Below are 21838 nucleotides of genomic sequence, written 5' to 3'. Positions count from 1 at the left end.
AAATTGCAGTCGACCAAATTGCAGTCGACCAGTTGACTGGACACCGTTATATACGGGGACATTATGTATGGCGACGTGTTGCGGGCATGTTCCCTGCTCCCATTAAAAAATATTTTTTTCAAATAAGGGTTGCAGGGGTGTCCCCCGCATGTTCAATGTAATGATGTCCCTGCAAATAATGGAGGGTTTTTTTGTTGGCAGGCATTTTTGCAGGGACATTATTACATGGAACCGTTTACTCTTGGTCTCCCTTGTTTCGGCTCGGACCATGGATCTCGCACTTTCGGGCTTGGATCCTCTTAATATCAAAATCAAAGACTTTCGAATGTGCGATGGGTTTTGCTTAAACCGTTGCAGGACCGCTCTGATTTACTTCATACAATATTCTCATCAATCTTTTGGATTTCGTTTCTCTTGGTGGGATACCTTACAGAGACCTTTGATAGAGCACACACACAGTGCCGGACCACTCTGTTAATGGTATCGTATCTTTCGTTCTCAATTTCAAACATTCATCAGCAGTTTAGCTTTACTCTGGTCTTTCATCACAAGCGTGTAACAATATTTTTTCCAGCACTCATACAATGTTGCCGCTTGCAACCTTGCCTTCAACACAGACAAGTCTTACATCGGTCTCCCCAACTCACTGGCTGTGTTGATCTCTCTAATGCTTCTTTGTTCTTGGAGCCAAGGACGATACCCTGGCGGCTGACGCTCCTCCCCACGTTTGTTGGTTACGCGGGAGGGCCTTCAGTATCTCCGACACCCAATGCAGGAGTCTTCAGTCTGGTTTCATGGCCTTTTGCTTTCTGCTTTGAAGGTTTCTGGAAGGTAACAGTTTCTTGCCGAAATGGTCAAGGGTATTTCCCTCCTTGCAAACCCTTCTTGGTTTCCCATCTTTCTCCCCTCGTTTAGCTGGCAACTTGAAACTGCTGTTCCTTTGCGTGCGCCTCGCTCAGAGTGTGCTCTCGTGCTCCGCCTTGTGGGGAAGTTAGGTGTGTGTGATTGTCAGTAATTGCCTGAACACAGTAGTGTGACATATCAGGTACACTGTTTGGGTCTGAGTCGGTTGTCTCCCAGAGCGGACTGTCCATGTGAAAGTGTTTGTGATGGCAAAGGGGGGGGGGGGGTCAAGTACCCACATATCCTACCTGGTAGGATGCGGTAAGGGTGTTACAGGAGGAGTGATACCGCGTCTCGCAATCCGGTATCCCACTCCCCAAAGACCCCTCACCCAGGTGATCCTCCCACACTGGTCCACCCCCAGGGTCTGGATCCAAAGGCAATGGCCGTGCCCTGGCCACCTGAAAGAGAGGTCCCCAGGGACTATCAGGTGAGACACCCCACCTCCTCTCTCAGCTATTGCTAGGCTCCTTGACACGGTATTGTACGATATTACCTAATGCAAAAAGTCTGACCCCCAAAAGTCTGACCCCCATTTTTCTGCAGATATATATATGTGGGGGGGGGTAAAGTTAATAAAAATGTATAGGGGTAAGGTGGGGGACTGTGGGGGGGTCTCCCCCCAAACATATATTTGCGGAAAAATGGAAAAAAAAGACTTTTGCATTCGGTCATTTCACGCAGATCCCCCTTGGCACGGGCCCAACCCTCTCCCAACGGCCTAGAGCTGCCTAGGGCCTACCCTAGCCCTCCGTAACCTTCATACTCTAGCTGACTTATTTTTTCCCCACACTTCCTTATGTATTAGCTCTTCAGTCAAGTTCCAATCTCTCTTTGGTCAATAGCCTTCTTGCTTCTACTCTACAACAAAATAGAGGCTGGAGGTTTTCTTTTCAGTGACCCAAATGAGCAGCCCCTTTTTAGGTTACTAGCCTTAACAAAACCAAAAATGCTCATGGGTCTGAGTCGTTTCAGAGGAGTGGGGGTCACTTTATTACAATGGGATCCTATTCATTAAGTCCCGGAAAACTGACACTTCAAACAATTTCCTAGTGTATTAAATAACATATTTTATTAATTTTTATTTTTCTAAAAACAGTAAAACACATAGAAAACAGCCACAAAAATATTGCATGCCTGTAATTGGTAAAGTGCTTCGTGCTATGCAGTACATTAAGGACAGTTGCACACACTGCTCATTCACTCTGTAAACTCAATTCCACCCTTTCATACAATTCAAAAAACCAACATGTTTCATTCCTTTGTCTATTGACACAACAACATTATAGGAATTTCATCAGGGGCTAGCTGTCTCCTTTTTCCATTGAGAACAATGGCTGGGACTTTTTTCTTAATGTAGAAAAGACCCAATTTTCTTCACCCTCATTTAGGTGTCATTGGTTCTGCAGGACCCATTTTACTCTCCTTGTTAGGACTTGCTATTTGATTGAGTGCTCTTATGCATGTATGGAAAACCCACAGAGAAGGGAACCAGGAGTCTGTAACCTTCCTCACTCCAATAGTTAAGAGATTAAGTGGACTTGGGCATAAGGGGAAAATGGTGTCCAGAGTTTTTCTACCAATACCTTCAGGAGCTGAACTGCTTCAGCAATAAGCCCCCCTGCGAGGGGCTTATTGTTATTACTACCCTGGCACTTAGACAAGAGTACTAATAGTGAATTTTTAAAAAGTCGGCATTGCACGACTGAAAAAAAATGAGAAAAATTGCTGCCATGGAATGGGGTGTAGGGTCTATATGTAGTCTCTTCTTCCTTCCCATGGTGGTCTTTGGAAAATGAAGAAAAAAGTAAACACAAACTATGGCCACCAGGGAACGGAGAGAAGGGCCAACACATCATCCTTTCTCCCTTTTCATGGCGGCCAGGACGCAGCTGCCAGGGGTGACGCAACAAAGGTTTTGTCGGGCTTGTAACAACCTGGCGAAGGCCAATGAGCTCGCTTGTTACAAGTGAATTGTCCCTCGCTGGGTACTTACTCTATTTAAATGGGACTTTCTGATGGAGAAGTCTTGTGTGTAGAGGTGCTTGGGATTTATACAAGGCAAACTTAGCAGGAGGAAATGGAGGGATGTAAAAAGGGGATGCACCCTGGGAGTCACAAGTTAGGTGCAGGCGTAGCAGAGGAAATGGGATGGGTAGGGGGAGCAGGAGAGGAGGGAACTCTAGAGGGGGAGACATTGGGCTGAGTGGAGCGGTCAGAGATTGGCTAGATGTTCTTTGGGGTGTAAGGACTTTAAGACCTTCCTTAAATGTGGCATGGTTGGGCTCAGTCATGTATAAGTCGGTAACTTGTTCCAGTGTTTTATGTTTAATGAGTTTAACACACGTTTAGCCTGAGACAGGCCAGCAACCTTTTTGCCGGACAGCTGCCACTCAATCAAGTCACATTTACAAGTGGCTACTTTAAATTCTAGGCTTTATTTTGAAGAAATTACATGAACTTATTTATATATGCTTGGCTAATGTTTTGACTGATTTGGTCACCTGAAATCAGTGATTAAATGTTGGGCTAGAGAATTGGCATTGGCGGCGGATGTAGACAATGTCAAATCTGTGCCCTCACTTGTGTTGTATGATGTCAAGGCCAAAGGCAGTCTTACAGCTCCTGGACCCATCAATGGACTCAATTCACCAGCGGGTAGGGGGTTGTTCCCGCTCGTCATAAAGACGAGAGAATGGGATGGTTAAGTCCTTACTTCTTGGTTTATAACACCAGAGCTTGCAGGGAAGCTATGTCTTTAATGTTTAATTGCACTGAGCAGCAGTTTCTCTCTGATTCGATCAAGTTTCTGGATATGGCTTTAAATATAAGATTAATTAAAACACAAATTGCAGCAAAGGCTCGAATGATATGATATGATAGGTCATTTACAACACGCTTAATACCCAGAGTTCTCTAAGCGCGGCCACAGGGATCGAACCTGTGGTGCGACGTGACGTCTTGCTTCCAAGGTGAGCACGTTGCCCCTGAGCTATCCTCCTGAGACATGCGTAACATTCTTCAAGTTAGTAACGCGAGTGGGTGGAATTCTTTGAAATAATTGCCGATAGGGATTTGTATTTTTATCTGTGCTCTAATCGTCTGATTTTAAAATAAGTTGTTAATTAATGCAGCTGGCAAAATACCTGAATCCAATGTTGATTAATTTGTACTATGGGTGTACTGTTAATGCAGCAATCCGAATCAACCATTTTTGTTGTTGTTGATTTTGTCATCTGCATCTTCTCTTTTGTTGGGAGAACCCTGGGAAGGATATGGGCTCCCCACATTGCTGATACCTTTATGAGTAATCTGATGAGGGCTTTGCTCAAATTGGAGATTAACAGGTCTGCTTTTCCGTGTTCCATCCTTGGCAGCTGCTCGCATCCTTCTATTATCATTACAAATCTTCTCAGCATCACTCATTCCTTTCATGGGCCGACTGTCCAAAATCAGAGATCTATATTGATTTTTTAATGTACAGATTTTTCCAAAGCTGGCCATTCATCATAGATTTGTAATTTCCACCCACGTAGACGATATCTGTAAGCAATCCGCAGAAATCCACATCTTAGGTTCTTCCCTGGGAAATTAATGGATAACCAGTAGTAAGCCAATAACATTTTGATGAATAATTCTGAACTGAAAGGTCTAAAAGTAACGTGCATGTTTTGATGTGGTTATTTCGTTAAATTATGCCGGTTCAAAAAATGTTTGTTAATGCAAGATTTAAGCTAAATCAAACAAAGCTGATGGAAGATACAAGGAAACAAACATTATGCCCCTCAATCAAATGCACACCTTGTCGCATGCGATGTAGGTAACATGTAAAAACCTTCCCCTAGAGTCAAACTGTAAATCTTCAAGTAAAAAGAAAAAAACAACAATTGTAATCATCTTCTGTGATTGGTCAAATTTCACCTGGATGTTCAATGCTTGGACGCATCGCCCAGATGTTGGCGATCTGGTAGAATTTTACCTTGTAGTTAATCCCTCTACAGATACCTTTTCGTAGTGTACATTTTGTAGTATTTTCCCCTTTATGGGAGTGCCCTGTGTAGGTAGTGATATAGATAATGTTTTGGAATCCACAATTTGTAAGTGTGAGACCGAGTTTCTCTGTTAATGTCGACCACCGGAAGATCAAGGTTTGCCTTGGAATGACCACTGATCTGTATGTTGAAAGCAAGTTTCAATGCTTGTGGTTCTACATCAGTGGTGGACAACCTCCAGATGTTTTTGTTACAACTATCATGATCCCTCACCATTACACATGCTATCTAGGGCTGATGAGAGTTGCAGTCCAAAACATATGGAGGGTTGCAGGTTGGCCGCCACTTTACTAGATGCATGAATCAAAAACCCGAGACTTTTGATAGTGTTGGTTTATGAACACCACAAAGACATCAGAGAAGAAATTCCATTTGAGGTATGTGCAAATGTAGGCTTTTGAAAGCCTTATCCCAATCAACTGTATTGATTACAAATGTTCTTCCTCCCTCACAGGAAAGTGGCTGTACCCATTCAACGAGGCATTCACCGAACTACAGTCCTTCCACATAAACAAATATAGCACGGTCAAGGTCCCGATGATGTATAAAACGGATAAGGTCTTGTCAACGTTCGATAAGAAGTTTGGATGCTCGGTGGTGAAGCTGCCATACAGGGGGAACGCGGCTATGCTGGTCATCCTTCCAGAAGGCGGAAGAGATTTTTTCTCTATTGAAGACAACCTAACAAGCGAGCTTGTGGAGTCGTGGCTGGCAACGATGAAGAGCAGGTATTAGTTGACAATGTCCAAACTAAAGTATGCGGGTTCCCTAGCATGTCTCATCATACATGTCTGTTCTGCCATGTTTGTAATAGATTGGATAAAATAGAAGAGGCTGCAACGAGTGCTGGAATTTGATAACTCAACGTATCCTTTTCCGTTGACATATTTATGTATTTATTTAACGGTGTTGACATAAGCTAGTATCACGCTGGCAGCTTAGTGCTCTCCTGCTGGGGTTTGAATTAAGCAATTCCATAAAGTTTCTTAGATGGCCACCAGCAAAGAGGCACCAGCTTGCCTTTCAGTTTTCATTTTTCAATATCATGATTAATTGGAAAGGATTAAAATGGGAGCTGGCAAGTCCACACTTTCTGGTTTGGTAACTTAGAGGGTAAGCTTATTTTATTTATCACCTGCATGACAAAAAAACAGATCCTTTACATTTCCAAAGACAGGCATTTTGGCTTTGCCAATGCTTGCTATTCTAGATTTGCCATTTAAGAGAATCCTAGAAACTTCCACTGAATAATGTTTGGCAGACTGGTTGGATTGGCAGCATTAATTGCACTTTACTTTCTCTGAACCACACCCATCACACGTGATCCAGAAACTGCATTGTCTAATATCCACACAAATACATCTATTTTGTTTCGATTAGACACAGCTTTTTCTTCCTATAAATCATTTTATATTTTCACAAAGGATGGATTACAAAGGGTTATGGGCAGAGAGCTTAGTGGATGGACAGTGATATGGTCATAAACATGGCCACCCTAACTTTGAAGACATTTTTTCATCAATAGAACTATATACACAAATATGTTCTACTTTGAAAAAGCTAGTTCTGTGCAACACACTGACAGGTAATATCAGCTGTTTGTGAACAGGATTTTCCATTAGCTTGCCCAGAGGGAGAGACTGTGCTGCTCTCTATTCCCATGACCCGGCACTCACCGATGCATCACCAGATCCATGAACCCTTTCATCCCACAGAGAGTCTTGCAGCTAGTTCCTGCATGGACTTGTCATAATCAGATGATAACCAAGAGCACTCATAACTATCAGCACCTGCTGCCTGTGGTTCCTAAGGAATTGACATGCACTAAACTGAGTCGCCAGGGGCCTGTGACCCTCAGATACTTTGCTTCCAATGGCTATGCGAGACATAGCGATGAAAAGGCAAGGTCACCTAAAGAAGAGACACTCCGTAACTGCCTGAATCTGTGGATGGTGGCCGTGTGCACATTCAGGGCAGAGTTGGTGAATGCACCATGCAGTGTACTCAACTCTCCTGCAACTGCTGAGTGGATATGTCAGCAAGTCATCTGGGCTGCCCCCCCACGCTCCCCGAGAACTGCCATGAGTTGCTGAATGTGCAAAAGACACTTAAAAACGTTCAATATACATCTCATATCATCCCTGCACACACCTCACGCTTTTCCTTAGACATTGGAGCTATAGAGTATACCTGTAGGACATCTGTGTGAGCATTCCACTATTGTGAGCAAAGTTGCCTTACGCTGCATTAGTGTCAGATCTGATGAGTGGACGTTGCCGGCATGGCCACAGCTACTGCAAGGACCCGTCCTAATATCAAGCAATTGCAATGCTATATTTATTTGCCCTTCATGAACTACACATCTGTCTTATGTAAAGGAAGACTGGTTAAACATTCCTTTCTTCAATTGTCTGTGGTTTCCCCATTGACGCTGGTGAATAGCACCTTTAGAAAGTGAGGCCTACGTTTTATCTGTTACTTACTGCCAAGAGAATTAGAAAAATGATCATTTTTGATATGGTGGATGAACATATCCAATTTACTATTTTTTTCCACCTTACAGAAAAATGGACATTTTCTTCCCAAAGTTCAAACTCGACCACAAATACGAGATGGACAAATTGCTGCAAGAGTTGGGGATACGAGACGTGTTCTCCGGCAGCGCGAACTTCACTGGGTTAACCGATCAGAGAAACATGAGATTGTCACAGGTATGTTGCTCTCCTGTCTTCCCCAAAATTTTCGTGGTAACATTTTAATAAAATACTAAGGGGCTCAGACCTGTAGTGATTTACTGGTACTGGGCTTGCCGGATTAACCAGGGAGTTACAGCCCCGGTGGTCTGGTAAATACGGCACCGGCAATTCTGTTAATCCCCATTCCCGTGGAGTCCAATAGGACTCCACGGGAATGGGGAGCACAGAAGTGCCAGCACTGTGCGCAACAGTGCCGGTGCTTCCCTGAACCTCTGCGGGCGGGTGCCGTTCCGCCCGCCATGTCTGATCTGGTGGATGGGACCGAACCTGCCCGCAGAACTCGTAGTTTACCGGTCCAGAAACAACGGTGCCAAATACTAATTTAGATGATCTGAAGGAAATTTTGAAATTTGATCAGAGGTTGGGAGGCAAAAGGTTTGAAGTCACTTACTTTTCTGTAAACCACAGAAAGAAGAAAACAAAAATTGTTTCTATTGTTTGGTCTATGATCCAATAGTAGCAGTCGAAGACACAGGAGGGAAAACTGACATAATGGTTTAGAATCTCCATTCTAAAACATTCCATAAGAAAAATAAGGTGGGTTCAAACAGAAATTATATAATTATTGAGGACCACTAGCTGTCAGATTATAAAGAGCTAATCCTCACATGTAACTACTTATTAGAATGGAAGAATCCTATGAAATCCTTATTTTTGGCAAGACAAATGGCCTATTATTGTGCAATGATACATTGTATTGACAATAGGGGAAAAAACACAATATAACAGTTGAAACAAAAGAATGTACCCATAACATCTTTGGACCATTCAAGAGGGTGGTATCTTTTGCCCAAACCCTTGATACTTAAAGAAAGTCTGGGACCTGTGGCTCTCAACTTGAGTGCTTATTAAAGGAGCAGTTGGCAATATTTGCATGATCAAACTGGAAAGTGTTGTCAAATAATATAACTCGAAAGTGTAAGATCTTCAAAAGTATGGCCTAGATAACTGTGAAAAACCCCTCTGTTTATCTTCTAGATTTCCAACATGAAAGCGACATGGCATCTGGATAAGTACAAAGTGTAGAGTGGGTCATATTAAGAACTTTGGCTGTCTAAATAGTGACACAGGTGCTATCCAATTTAGCCCTACAGCAACAATTCCACTTACAGGCCAGGAGGATATCGCAGGGAAAACACACTCACCTTGGGAACTGTACAATGCCACGCAGTATGGTTTGATCCCAGGTTTAGTGCTAGGAAGCTTGGGGAGTCTGGCATGCATCACATTATTAATTCCCAATAATAATAATAAGAAGAAGAAGATTAACAGGTGCCCTAATTATCCTGAATTATCTGGCAAAGAGAATGGTCCACATATACGAGACTAAACAATAGGGGAAGAAGGCATTATCAGTCAAAAAACACAATGTGCTCAGAATTGCAAGGCTCCAAACAACCTTAAATATGGGAATTTGATAGAAGAAATTGGAAAATGTGTGATCATGGAAAGGGGAACTTCTGAAGTAAGGGTCAATGATTAGAAGGTCGCAGATATCGGTAGTGGGTATATGGAAATATATGCAGACATAGTGGTGATGCTTGCAGGAAGCCCTAGAGACTTTTGTGTCAAGCTCTACCCATTATATTTACTAACCCATAGACTGACAAGAAATTGTTGTTGTTTAACTTTGGAGAATATAATGGTTAACAGTTTTGTGAGCAATCATACACATTATCTTAGTCTTTTGTTGGCTATATCATAGTTCTATTCTTTGCTTAGACTATATTGGTCCCTTTGTGATCTTTGTTACAATGTGTCAGAGCCTGGAAAATTGCAATCGAAAGAAATAAAACTTCAATAAAGTCTACTGTATGAAATAAAAGTGGCGTAGTAGCCACTTTTACCCCTTACCACAATGCGAATACTTTTAAGGAAAAAAGAAACAGATCGAGTAGAAATAATTGCAACAAAAAATAGAAAACTACTGCTAGGTAAAAGTCTGCTATAATAATGATATTATGCTAATAATTGTAACTGGTTATTCATGACATGCTTAATACTCAGAGGTTTCTAAGCGGGGGCCGGGGATCGAACCTGTTTTGCTCCGCATCGTCTTGCTTCCAAGGTGAGCACGTTTCCCCTGAGCTATCCTCCGGAGACTTCCCCGTTTCCACCCAAACAGTCACCCTGATATGGGTGAAGACGGTTGGGCAGAGGTGTGCCCCAGAAAAAAAGGGTTATGTATTTTATTTCTAATCATATTAAGTTTATCTATATACATAAAACAGAATCGTGTTCGTTTGTGGGTTTGTATGTGGTGATGATCTTGTGGAGGTAACTCCTCATGAACAGTGAGGTCTGGCATGCATGGAATATTCTTTACTTCATTGTTGAATTAATGCAACTATTTCTAGCTTGATAGGGCACCCTGTTCCCGAGATAATTAACTTTATAGATTTGATTTCAGAATTACGTATTGTGGTGTTCCGTGGGCAATCTAGAGGACATTTGTAGAAAGTGCTCATCAATGTGCTGAACTGGTATTTTTTTTCTAAGTTTTTTTAGAAGAGATTGAGTATGTCTTTCTTTTCATTGATTTCTTTTTGCAATAAACCTCTGTTTTCAAACACACAATTATTATTCCCATCTTAAAGAAACCCACAGCTAACCCCCTTCTTGTTTCACATTTTTGCCCTATATGCCTCCTACCCTTTCTATCTAAGCTCTTCGAGCATCTAGTTTACTCACAAATTTCAACATTTGTTTCTTGTCTATGGTCTATTGCTTCTTCCCCCATTCAGTCTAGTTTTCGTCCACACCACGCTACCGAAACAGCCTTGACTTGCGTACTTAACTCTCTCCTCACAGCTCCTTACTCAAAACACTCTTCCTTTCTTCATCCTTCTTGACTTATCTGCTCCTTTTGACACGGTGGATCATTCTTTACTTCTGGACTCTCTCTCCTCTTTTTGTTTTTGTGGGTCTCTGTTCTATCCCGGTTCTCGTCTTACCTATCTAATTGTACTTTTGCTGTCTCTTGAACCGGCAATACCTCTCCTTTTTCCCTCAACCATGGTGTTCCTCAATGGTCAGTCTTTGGTGTTCTTCTATTTTCTTTATACACTTCTTTTCTTGCCCCTATTATTTCATCCTTTGGAGTATCATACCATTTCTATGCCGATTATACTCAGCTTTTTCTTTCCTTCTCATCTTTCACACCTGACATTCATCATACTCTTTCATCCTGTCTCTCTGCCATTAAAACCTGGATGACCTCCCATTTCCTTACTTTAAATGCTGGAAAGACTGAAGTCTTATTCTTTCCCGCCAACACTCTCTTGTCACTGTCTGTCCCTTCTTCTATCTCCCTCCCTCCAGTCTCTCCATCTCTCCCACTTACCATAATCTTGGTCTTTACTTCGACTCTAATCGTTCCTTTGCTCAGCATATCTCTCGTACTTCACGCGTCTGTCGATTTCATCTTTACAATATACGCAAAATTTGGCCATTTCTTACTTTTCACGCCACTAAGTTTCTTGTATCCTTGCTAGTTTTCTCTTGACTCTTCTACTGCTCTGTTCTCTTCTTTGGTCTTCCCTGCTCATGTCTTACTCCTCTTAAATCAATCTATCATTCTTCTATTTGCTCACTTTGCCTTCTCAATTATCGGGACTCAATTTTCTCTTCTCTTGCCTCACTTAAATGGCTTTCCTTCTACTCTCAGCTCAAATATAATGTTCTCTGTCTTGTTTTCAAATCTCTCTATGGTCTTTGATCCTGACTATCTTGCATCTCTCCTATCATTCTATTCTCCTTCTCGTGTCCTCCGCTCAGCTGGTCTTTTTCAACTTAATTTCCGTCGTCCTTCCTGTGCTCAGTCCCACTTTTGCTCATTTCAGCTTCTTGCTCCTCTCCTCTGGAACCTTCCTCCTCTATCTCTTCCCTCCATTACTTCTTTCTCTCTCTTCCGTTCTTCTTTAAAAACTCATTTGCTTCAGTCGTCTGATTGATACTGGCTGACTCTGAACACTGATTTTTCATTGCTGATTTTAATGTAAAATTAACCATCCTATGTAAAGCGCTTTGGTTAAAGGCGCTATATAAAGTAAAATAAAAATACAAAACACAAAACTTGATACATTTTAATTTCACTAATTAATTGAACTCCACATTTTAATTTACCTCCGAATTAAATTCTCACATGCATATCATATTTGAATGCTTAGACTGATTATTTGCAGTGTGTGTTTAGCAGCGACAATGGCCACCGCTGCTCACAACACTGCAAATAATCAGAGTAAGCATACAAATATGATATTCATGTGAAAATTTGAATCGGAGATAAATGAACATTTGGTGTTTCATTAATTAGTGAAATTAACATGCATTGCATTTTAGCTTTGTAGCAAAAAGCAATATTTGTTGATCGTTTTTGGTGGAATATGAAAAAACATCTGAGAATGGACAACCTGGGCAAAGCCGGGTACTTAGGCTAGTAATATTATAGTCTTTGAGTACAAGCTGTACAATAGTAGAACCTTTAAATAAATATAGTCAAAAATGCAGTCAGTGGTTGCTTTCTAAAGAAATATACAGGTAATTGCATAGATTGATGCCAACACCCAAGCAAGAGACATCAAAACATACACTAGGACTGACACGTGTTTCGTGCTAGAAGGTATCCTGACCTATAACGCTCTTCTTCAGGGCTCTGTGTGGTTGAAAAAAGATGGTGAGCAACAAAAGCAAAAAAAAAAAAAATGTTATTACATTTTAAATGGGACATTTTTGTCAATATAAAAACAAATAAAGCACAAAATCTGTTTCTATTGTCCACTAGTTCAGTACTACTCTTTCGAGGATATTACTCTTCCAATAGAGTGTAATGACAGTGCACATTGCAAAGATCACTTGGCAGGCCTGACATGGCACCGCAGATTCGGGATTCCAAATTCCATTAGAGGAAAATATTTAACCACAGGGATCGTAATTGGCTGATTGCTTGACCGATCTGTTGGACCACCAGCTTCTCAGCAAACCTAATTAGGATCTCACCATCTTTTTTGTCTGCCATCATAGAATTCGACACTGATGTCTGCAACAATTATTTACTGCTTTTTCACTGCCTTATTCATTTATTTGCACTTATTGTTTATTCTGTTTCTCCTCTGTTCCGCACTTTCCACTTCTCCACCTTCGACGCACTTTTCCCCTTCCCCTTTTCCATGCACTTGCGCGTTCTTAATGTCACTGGGCCTAGTAAGATCGTTGTTTTTGTTCTCTCTTAATCCCTTCCCTTTGCTTAGTCGCGCTCTGAAACACTTGTGTATGAGCGCGATATAAATAAAATATATCATATCATACAGAGTGCAAATAAAGGCTGATTAATTCAGAACTGTGGAAACCTCCCAAAAAGACCATGCCTTAAATGCTATGTCTAACATATGATTGCTAGCAATATTCATCAGAGAGGCCGGGTGGGACACATACATGGCTGGACTCACAAAGTGTGGTCAACAGTTATTATTTGTACACTGCAAAAGGATCAAAACAAAAAGTTAAATTAGTGAATGGAAAAGTCTTTTCAAACTCAAAAAAGTATTTCAGCCTCTCATGGCAGGGTGGTTGCTGCTGCCTGCAGAGAATCTTGATGCTGGCTCTCCAAGGTCTCGTGCCCAACGCTATCTAGCAACAGGAGTTCCCAAGTACGAATCTCTGCCAGGTCTGTGGCATCCCTGGATTCACACATGAAAAACAAGTTAATGTACAGGACAGTTAGTGTTTAGGATGAACATATATGTATGGAAATGACCAGGAACATACCAGCGCTGATAGGTCCCTGTGCCTAGCTGACCTCAGCCAACAGGGCTAGCAGGAAGGACAACTACAGTGAATGCACCGCGCCAAAACAGTCTGTGCCGAAAGAGGGCATACCGGATGCACTTTCACGTACCTACATCAGCTGTAGGTACAATTGCTTTGCTACCCCTCGCTACTTCCAAGCCCCTGGACCTTCAGATCTGCAATCCTGGCCCTCTTTTCCTCCAAGTTCTTGTGCTACTCTGAGTCCCTGCCTCAAGTCTCATATCTGCTCCTGATTCCACTACCTGCGTTGGGCCACCCCTGCCTGCTTCTTCCTTCCTAGTCTTGCTGTTTTTGCCACCTCCACCTTTAGCTGTTAGCACTTCCTCCTTGGGGTCACCACCTGCTGCTACCAAGCACTTCTCCTGGCTCACAATACCTTCACCCTGCCTCCTGATGTTACTGGATGTTACCACTTCCTCCATTCCCTCTCCACCTACTCATGCTTTAACTACCTCCTCCACCTTTTCACTCCACCTCCTGATATTTCCACCTCTTTCTAATACTACTGCTTCTTCCAGACTACTACTACCTCCTTAACCACTTCTTCCTACTCTTCCCCTCCCCTGATGTTACCACCTCCCAGACTCTCCACCAACTCCTCCCATTTTGCTCCACTAGACTCCCACCACCTCCTCCATTCCCTCTCCACCTCTTCATTGTTTAATTACCTCCTCCACCTCTTCACCCCTCCTCCTGATATTTCTGCCTCTTCTTAATGTTGGTGCTTACTCCAGACACCAGCGTACGCAAGACCCGAGGAAGGATCTACGCGTAACGAGTGCATAGGCTAGCGAGACAAGATAACGCATCTGAATGACAGCGCGTTCTCGGGCATGCACAAGAAATCCAAGTTTTCTTGACTCAATTTATCAACATCCAGAGGATGGAACGGAGGTTACAAGATGGCTGACCGATCCGGAGCCCTGGATCTAAGGAACTAATGCCCCTACTACATGAAATTGCTCCTGAAGATGATGACATTAATGACTATGGTCATCGATACCTGTTGATCCTTTTCCTTTTTATATCCTCTCAAGCAAACAGGATACATACCCTGCAGAAATGAACACCCGTTTGTTAAACAGGTGTTCCAAGCACTATAGATTCTGCTCTTACCGCAAGGTATTTTTAAACACCCACTGGAACCCGACACAAATGCTCCATGATCATATTGCTTTGTTGGTGAATAAACAAGGGCCACCCTAGCCTTATAAGAAATTCCTCTCAGTAATGTTTGGCGCATGAGAAAGCTGAGACAATGATGCTCTGTCTACTGCATGGTTTAACATCAATGTGGGCTTTTCGGTGAACGATTTATATGCCAGTTTGACTGCATATTGTAGAGTAGGCACAGATTTCTCCCCCTTTCCTTTTAGATAGGCAGCGCATCACCGTCACCCTAGGGACAACACCCCCTGACAGGGACAGGGTGTGCTTCTACTTAGGGATAGTTTTTAGTACTTTTCAGGATTCATTCTTGCTAAGTTTGTTGTACACAACTTAGTGTTCTGAAACCGTTCTTTGTGTGTTAAATACTTCAGACTTCTACCACCTCCTTAAACACCTACTCTTCCCCTCCTCCTGATGTTACCACCTCCCCTGGACTCTCACCACCTCCTCCAACTTTTCATAAACTCCTCCCATGTTACTCCTCCAGACTCCTACCACCTCCTCCAGACTCTCACCACCTCATCCTTGTATATCCACCTCCTCCAACTATTAACTAACTCCTCCCATGTTGCTCTTCCAGGCTCCTTCTCTCCTCCAACAGTCTACACTCCTTCACATCTCTTCCACCCCTTTACAAACTCTGTCAACTACCAGCCAGCACCTTCTCCAACAACCCACACTGTCAGACTGAGCTGCTTTGCTTATGATCTCCCCTCAGATGGAATTCTATGTGAGGGTCTGAACCTATGATTCCCAAATGCTGAAGGGCTAGGATTGGCTGCGACTTCCAGTCTCACCAGGGCCTAGGTCAGACCAAGGAGGCTGGCCTAAACCTATATCAAGCCTGGCCGCTATTTTTGATTTCATGCGGTTGTCTGAAAGAACTGCCTGTCGAAAAAGCAACCCTACATGTTGCTGTGAATTAAAGTGCAGTTTGGGGTTTAGGGATGTTGATAACACTAATTTTGCATCTCTCTTGGTGTTCAGCGTTATTTGAAAAATTCAACAGATGTACAAACCGCGAGATTCAGCAGAGACTGCCCATCATAGCACTTACCCAAGTTACCACTTTTGCTTAATTAAAAATAAACAGCAAATTAAATATCAACTCCTCCAAGACTGAACATTGCATCTTTTCTACTCATTCTTCATATGCAGGTCCACCCTCCCATTTATTTCCCTCCTGACCTTTACTCTCACTCTCCCTTTCTCCCACAATCTCTTTGGCATCTTCCTGTAATCTTGGCATAATGTGGGAGCTCTCACTCTGTTTTTCCTCTTATATTTCTTCTCTTTCTTATTCCTGCTGTTATCAACTATTTGATATCACCCCTTTCTGATCTTCTAGGCCCCTCATTCTTATTTTAATCTTTTCCTGCCGTGACTGCTGCTCCCCACTCCTTCTTGGCACTCCAGCCTACGCTCTTTCTCCCATTAATTCTATTTTCAATTCTACAATACATCTCCTCTACCCACACCAGTCTGCTATTTTATTTTGCCTACCTTAGATTCAATTGGTTGGTTTATTTTCCCGCATTTTTTGGTTTTGATATTTCTGCATTGTTTCAACATGTATTCCGGATTACCGCAGACCTTTCCTCAATTATCTCACTTTACTCTCCCCTTGTTCCCTTCATTCATCCTCTTTTCTATTATAAATCTCCCTCTATTTCTCCAATTTACGTCAACCTGCTTCGCTCTTCTCCATTCTTGCCCCTACAATCTAGAATTCTCTTTCCTACTCTCGTCAAGTCCTTACTCTCGTTTCCTCGCATTTCTCTCTTAAAACGTATGTTCTTTTCTCCAAGAACTATTAGGGATTTTGCAAAATGCTGAGTGCACCCCGTTTATTCATTTAGTTTATTGTTTCTGCTCTATTGTAAGGTTTGTACAGTGTTTAGGTGCAAGCAATTTATAAGTCCCAATACGTGAATATATAGGGCCCATGCAAGATCAGAGATGTCAAAAACAGAGAAAGGACTTTATCCTCCTCCTTAAATCCACAATGCCATGGTGATCATAAAGTGGCTTCTGCTTTCACTGAGCCTGGCATATGTGTTGCTTCTGTAAATCCTGTACACGTGCCAATCTGTTGCCTGATGTTCGGACAAACTCGACAAAATGTATAGCTGGGTTGACTTGGTTTTCCCCAAGTCGTCTTCAACATTCCCATGACATCTCAGGGCTCCTGTCTAGAAACAATTCCAAAGAGATTCAACAGAAGAAGCTAGTTTGGTCTCATGGACCACAAATAGGTGTGAGAAGTCAGGAATGAAACTCAGACACAGGTGATTCAGAAACGGATTTGGAAAAGGTCTCTGTCCATGATCCAGTGGATCAAAATAAACTTAATATAAAAAGTAGCTTGGCTGACAGTCTGGTTCTTGATAGAGTACCTGGTGTACTCTCCTGCTAGGTTTCGTCTTACTTCTTAATATCTCAATTATACCCTTTGACTAGTTTTCCTGATGTATCCTAATCAGGATATTCTCATGCAGCATATTCTATAAATTGTTAAATCTGTTCTTACCCGGGGTACTCTCGAGCCGGAATTCTCTCATATGTAAATACTTGCTTTCCTCATCCGCGAACTCTTATGAATTGTAATGCCTGGTATACTTTCCAGCAAAGGCTTTTCTTTACATGCAGACCCTTGTCCTCTTGTACAAAACACTTGTGAATTAAATGCCTGGTATACTTTCCTGCCAGGACTTTCCTATTTGCGTCTTGCACACACTCTCAAATTTGACAATCTCTTATGTTTGTTCTGGTCTGTTTCTTTAAGAAATATGGAAACTTTAGTTCCATCTCATTTTTTCATTCATTGTTATTTGCTTTTGGTTCCATTTCAAAAGTGCCTCGGTGTTCCCCTCTCCTGGACGTGGACTCACTGGTCTGCTGTAGCGGGTACTGCTTTCCCTGCTGTGAACCTGCAGTGGCTCGTTGGCATCCTGCTTTTCTCCTTCGGGCTCACCACCTCTTTCCTGTTTCATCTCTCTCGCGACTCTCGCTTTCCTTTTCCCTGCTTCCCTGGGCTTAATCAGTGCAGTGGTGACTTTTCGGTACCGCAGTTCATCAGGAGGTCGTCCTTCCTCCTCTGGAGATCTTGTACCGACCTCCACAATCTGCCTTCTTTGGTTTCTCCCATGAGCCGGTTGGCCCCATGGAACCAGTACTCGCCCAGCAGTCCATCAGTCAGAGAGGTAAGAGGGAATAAGGAGAGCTATAGCAACATGCCATTAAGGCATGTGGAATTTAAGGGGTCTCCTTAAAAGGAAAATGAGGATACCATGTCTCACCCAATGATACAATGAGACTCCCCTGTGGGTTACTTCCCTCCATGTGGTCCTCCCTCATATAGCCGCCCCTAGGGTCAGGATCAGGTAGCAGCTGCCATCACCTGGCCACATGGGGGGAAGCCACCACCAGAAAAGGAGTGATACCACCATCGGATCCATGACATAGGGCAGACCAGTTTAAAGATAGAATGTAAAAAGCGGCTAACCTGAAATGACCTGCATGCCTATTATTTGATGTGGCAGTCTTCCCTGCTGTGCCCTTTGCTTGACCTTCCACAATGGCTGCTTTTAAATGAATGGATTATGGTTCAAATCTGACCACATCACACCACACCTTCTCATTTCAAGGAGTCTTTCTGTTGAATGTGATGTATGAGTGATGGGAAAACTACTGCCCTCCAGACATTCTGGCCTACAGCTCCCATGAATCCCAGGCAGTAAAGTCAATGGTAAGAGATCATGGGAGACATAGGCCAACACATCTGGAGCGCTGCATGGTGCCTACCAATGTGGTATATGAATACACAGGTGAACTATATCAGAGCCCCAGCTCCTTGTAGATTCCAAATGTGGTCATAGCTGCCACAAAGTGGTTTGCAGATCAGTCACAATTGAATGCAGTGGGATGTTCTCTCCGGAGACCCTTCACTTCACAAACATGCAAGGTCAATTCAGGGACAATTACCACGGGGAGGGGACACTTAGCAGCTTCTACAAATGAACAGAGTGGCTGGATGGCATCACCATCAATGTTACAGTGAAGCACATTATTCTTCACAATTATTCATCTAGAGCAGGGATCTGCAAGCTGTGGCTCGCCAGAAGTATTGAACTACGACTCCCACAATCCTCCACTCCCGAACATAGTTGCTAGGGCAGTTGGAAGTTGTAGTGCAAAACATGTAGAGTGTCAAAGGCTGCAGAGCCCTATTCTAGAGTGCTACAGTCAGCTCACACAGACACGTGGAACATCATAGCTCAGGTGGGTCTGCAACATGTGGATTTCCAGATGATTTCCACTAAAACTCCCACCAGCCCAAGCAAGAATAGTTAATGGTGAGGGGTCATGGGAGTTTCAGTTTGGTTAAGATCGTCGGAAGCGGCTGTTCCTTTCTGGTATGGTACGGCTTGCCGGTGCTTGGTTGGGCTCTAAGCGGCACACAATGTCGTTGATGCAGCGTGAGGATAGCAGGACTCCGGCAGCAAAGAGGCAAGGGTGAGCACAGACCTTCAGTGCCCTTCCAGCCTCTCTTTCCATCCGTGTTGGATGGTAGTTGAGGATCAGCGCTCCCTACACCACGTTGTCTATCCTGGGAGGTGAGAAGCTACGAGAGCCTAGTGCAGAGGTGTCAGGCGACGATCGGGGCGGTGGACAGGTAACAAGCGGTGAGCTACGATTGTCTCATATAGTTTTGAGAAATTCTACCTGGCCTAAATTAGCACAGGATCTTTATAACGGATTGGACAAAGGCTGCCAAACTGATCTGAAGGCAACAAGTAGTGTGATCATTGCCGGCAATGACGTCATGAAAGGTCAAATAGAACCTACAGGCTTAGTGGGTGGGCCAGTGTTAATGTTAGCATCTGCAGAAGCATCTTGTGGTTTCTTATCTTCCTCTCAAAAGTCTGTGAATTTGATGCTACCCATACATAGTTTGGCTATCCACCCTTATGAGAAGGGTATCTGCATTAGAAAGATCACTATGCCTGAGATCTGTGACATAAATCCTAGAGAGCTCATCACGGATCACAGAAGCATCATTATCACAAACATGGATAGGCAGAGAAGAAAGAGCTGAGAGAAGCTCTCCGGAATTAAGTCCTCGTCTGGTTATGTACGAGGGCAGGACAGGACTCTATTCGAACACAGGACTTGAGATTCCTTCGGAGGATGCAAATTAAGGAGGGGTGTTCTGCTCGTAATATCGATTATTGTGATCGGCTTTGGCCGAAGTAATCTCCCAATGAGTCGATGCAAGAGTCTGAGTAATACATCACTTACGTCTAATATAATAAGCATACTAGAAATATTTATTTCTGCTCCTTATGTAGTCTTGTTATCTTCATTAGAGTTGTTTATATTTTTTAGGGAGATCTTGCCTAGTCTGTTTTTTTAACTTCTTGTTATGCTTGATTAGTGCGTTGGTTTTGTTTGTTTGTGTGTATGCTTGTTCTATCTATGTTGCTTGTAGTGCGCTGAGGCCTATGGGTGTGTTGCGCAATATAAAAAATCAAATACAAGTAAAATAATATAAAACATCAGGCGAGCCATAGGTGGCACACTTGTGCCATAGCCTCTCCGATTTAGATGGCTTCCATCCGTTTCTTTATCCAGACCCAATTTTCTATATTGACAGAGCAGGACCAGTAAGACCTAAAGAATCGCCACCAGCAATCTGATACCATTAACCTAAATATAAATGCATCTTATCTATACTCTGTATGCTTGGGAATAGAAATGTTCTTCTGGATGTTATACAAAAAAATTTTCTCGTCTTGAAATATAGCCTCATGCCGGGACATTGCCTGCCACCTACCTGCTCAACACATTTTCCTTGCCTTTACCAACAGGTCACCCAAAGAGCAGTGATCGAAGTAGACGAGAAAGGAACTGAAGCTTCCGCCGCCACCGGATCAGAGATCGTGGGGTACTCGATGCCGCCTACTGTTCGAGTTGACCACCCATTTCTCTTCCTGATAGTTGAAGAGACCTCACGCTCCATTCTGTTCGTGGGTAGAGTAGTGAACCCGAACGAACAGTGAAGATGGACGACATTGAAAAAATCACATATTGCACCGCAGAGCCTTCTGTTTCCTACCTATTGCAAACATTCTCGCTGCATGTGCTCTCTGTCCATGAGCAACTGACTTACATTCCCCACACCCAGGTTTGCGTAGACAGTTGAACGCGCAAGTGCTATATATGACAAGGCGGTTCTTTACAGAGAAACATTTCTATTGGTAGCACATTCATACAGATACTAATATTTCTCTCTTTCTTTTAAAACGGAATACAAGGATCCTTCTGTAAATGTAATATTGATTGAGAATATTATTGCTGTAAAATAGTTTTGAAGCTACTCTTGCGCAGCTCAACTCTACTACCATCAAACATGTTTCTTGTAACATAGACCGAAGTGACTAAACATCTACATTTGAACAATAACGACTGAATGCCAATAGCTACAATATTTTATAATAAAATTCAAAACAGTTCATAAATAAAATGGTCAGCTATATGAGTGTTTATTGATTGCGGTGTACCAAATTTCTCTACAAAACAGAGTTTTTGAGGGGGAGAAGGTCACATAGAAAATATGCTCAAATGTTGCCATGGCACCAATTAAAATTCAGAAGGGATGAAAGTGGGTCCTGAGGCACCCTGCTACACTGGATCCACCAAAGCTGCTGGTGAGGCGCCCTGCTAGATCGGATCAACCAAAGCTGTTGCTGCAGTGCCCTGCTAGACTGGATCCACCAAACTGCTGCTGAGGCATCCTGCTAGATCGGATCGACCAAAGCTGCTGCTGCGGTGCCCTGCTAGACTGGATCCACCAAAGCTGCTGCTGAGGCACCCTGCTAGACCGGATCCATCAAAGCTGCTGCTGAGGCACCCTGCTAGATCGGATCGACCAAAGCTGCTGCTGCGGTTCCCTGCTAGACTGGATCCACCAAAGCTGCTGCTGAGGCACCCTGCTAGACCGGATCCATCAAAGCTGCTGCTGAGGCACCCTGCTAGATTGGATCGACCAAAGCTGCTGCTGCGGTGCCCTGCTAGACTGAATCCACCAAAGCTGCTGCTGAGGCACCCTGCTAGACCGGATCCATCAAAGCTGCTGCTGAGGTGCCC

At 43.1% G+C, this 21838-nt stretch overlaps 1 protein-coding gene across 1 annotated transcript in view; it reads left to right on the top strand.

Moving 5' to 3' along the window:
* SERPINA10 (serpin family A member 10) overlaps positions 1 to 20890 on the top strand; it is a 134225-nt gene extending 113335 nt beyond the window's left edge. The window contains exons 8-10 of the mRNA XM_069638341.1: positions 5410 to 5683; positions 7519 to 7666; positions 20560 to 20890. Of these exons, the coding sequence (XP_069494442.1) occupies positions 5410 to 5683; positions 7519 to 7666; positions 20560 to 20751 (614 nt within the window). The 3' untranslated portion in view covers positions 20752 to 20890. The remainder of the gene's footprint in view (positions 1 to 5409; positions 5684 to 7518; positions 7667 to 20559) is intronic.
* The last annotated feature ends 948 nt before the right edge of the window (positions 20891 to 21838 follow it).

Source organism: Ambystoma mexicanum, chromosome 14 (genome assembly GCF_040938575.1).
Source record: "Ambystoma mexicanum isolate Mex_15411 chromosome 14, UKY_AmexF1_1, whole genome shotgun sequence".
Classification (NCBI taxonomy): domain Eukaryota; kingdom Metazoa; phylum Chordata; class Amphibia; order Caudata; family Ambystomatidae; genus Ambystoma; species Ambystoma mexicanum.
This window is presented reverse-complemented; position numbering and strand designations above follow the sequence as displayed.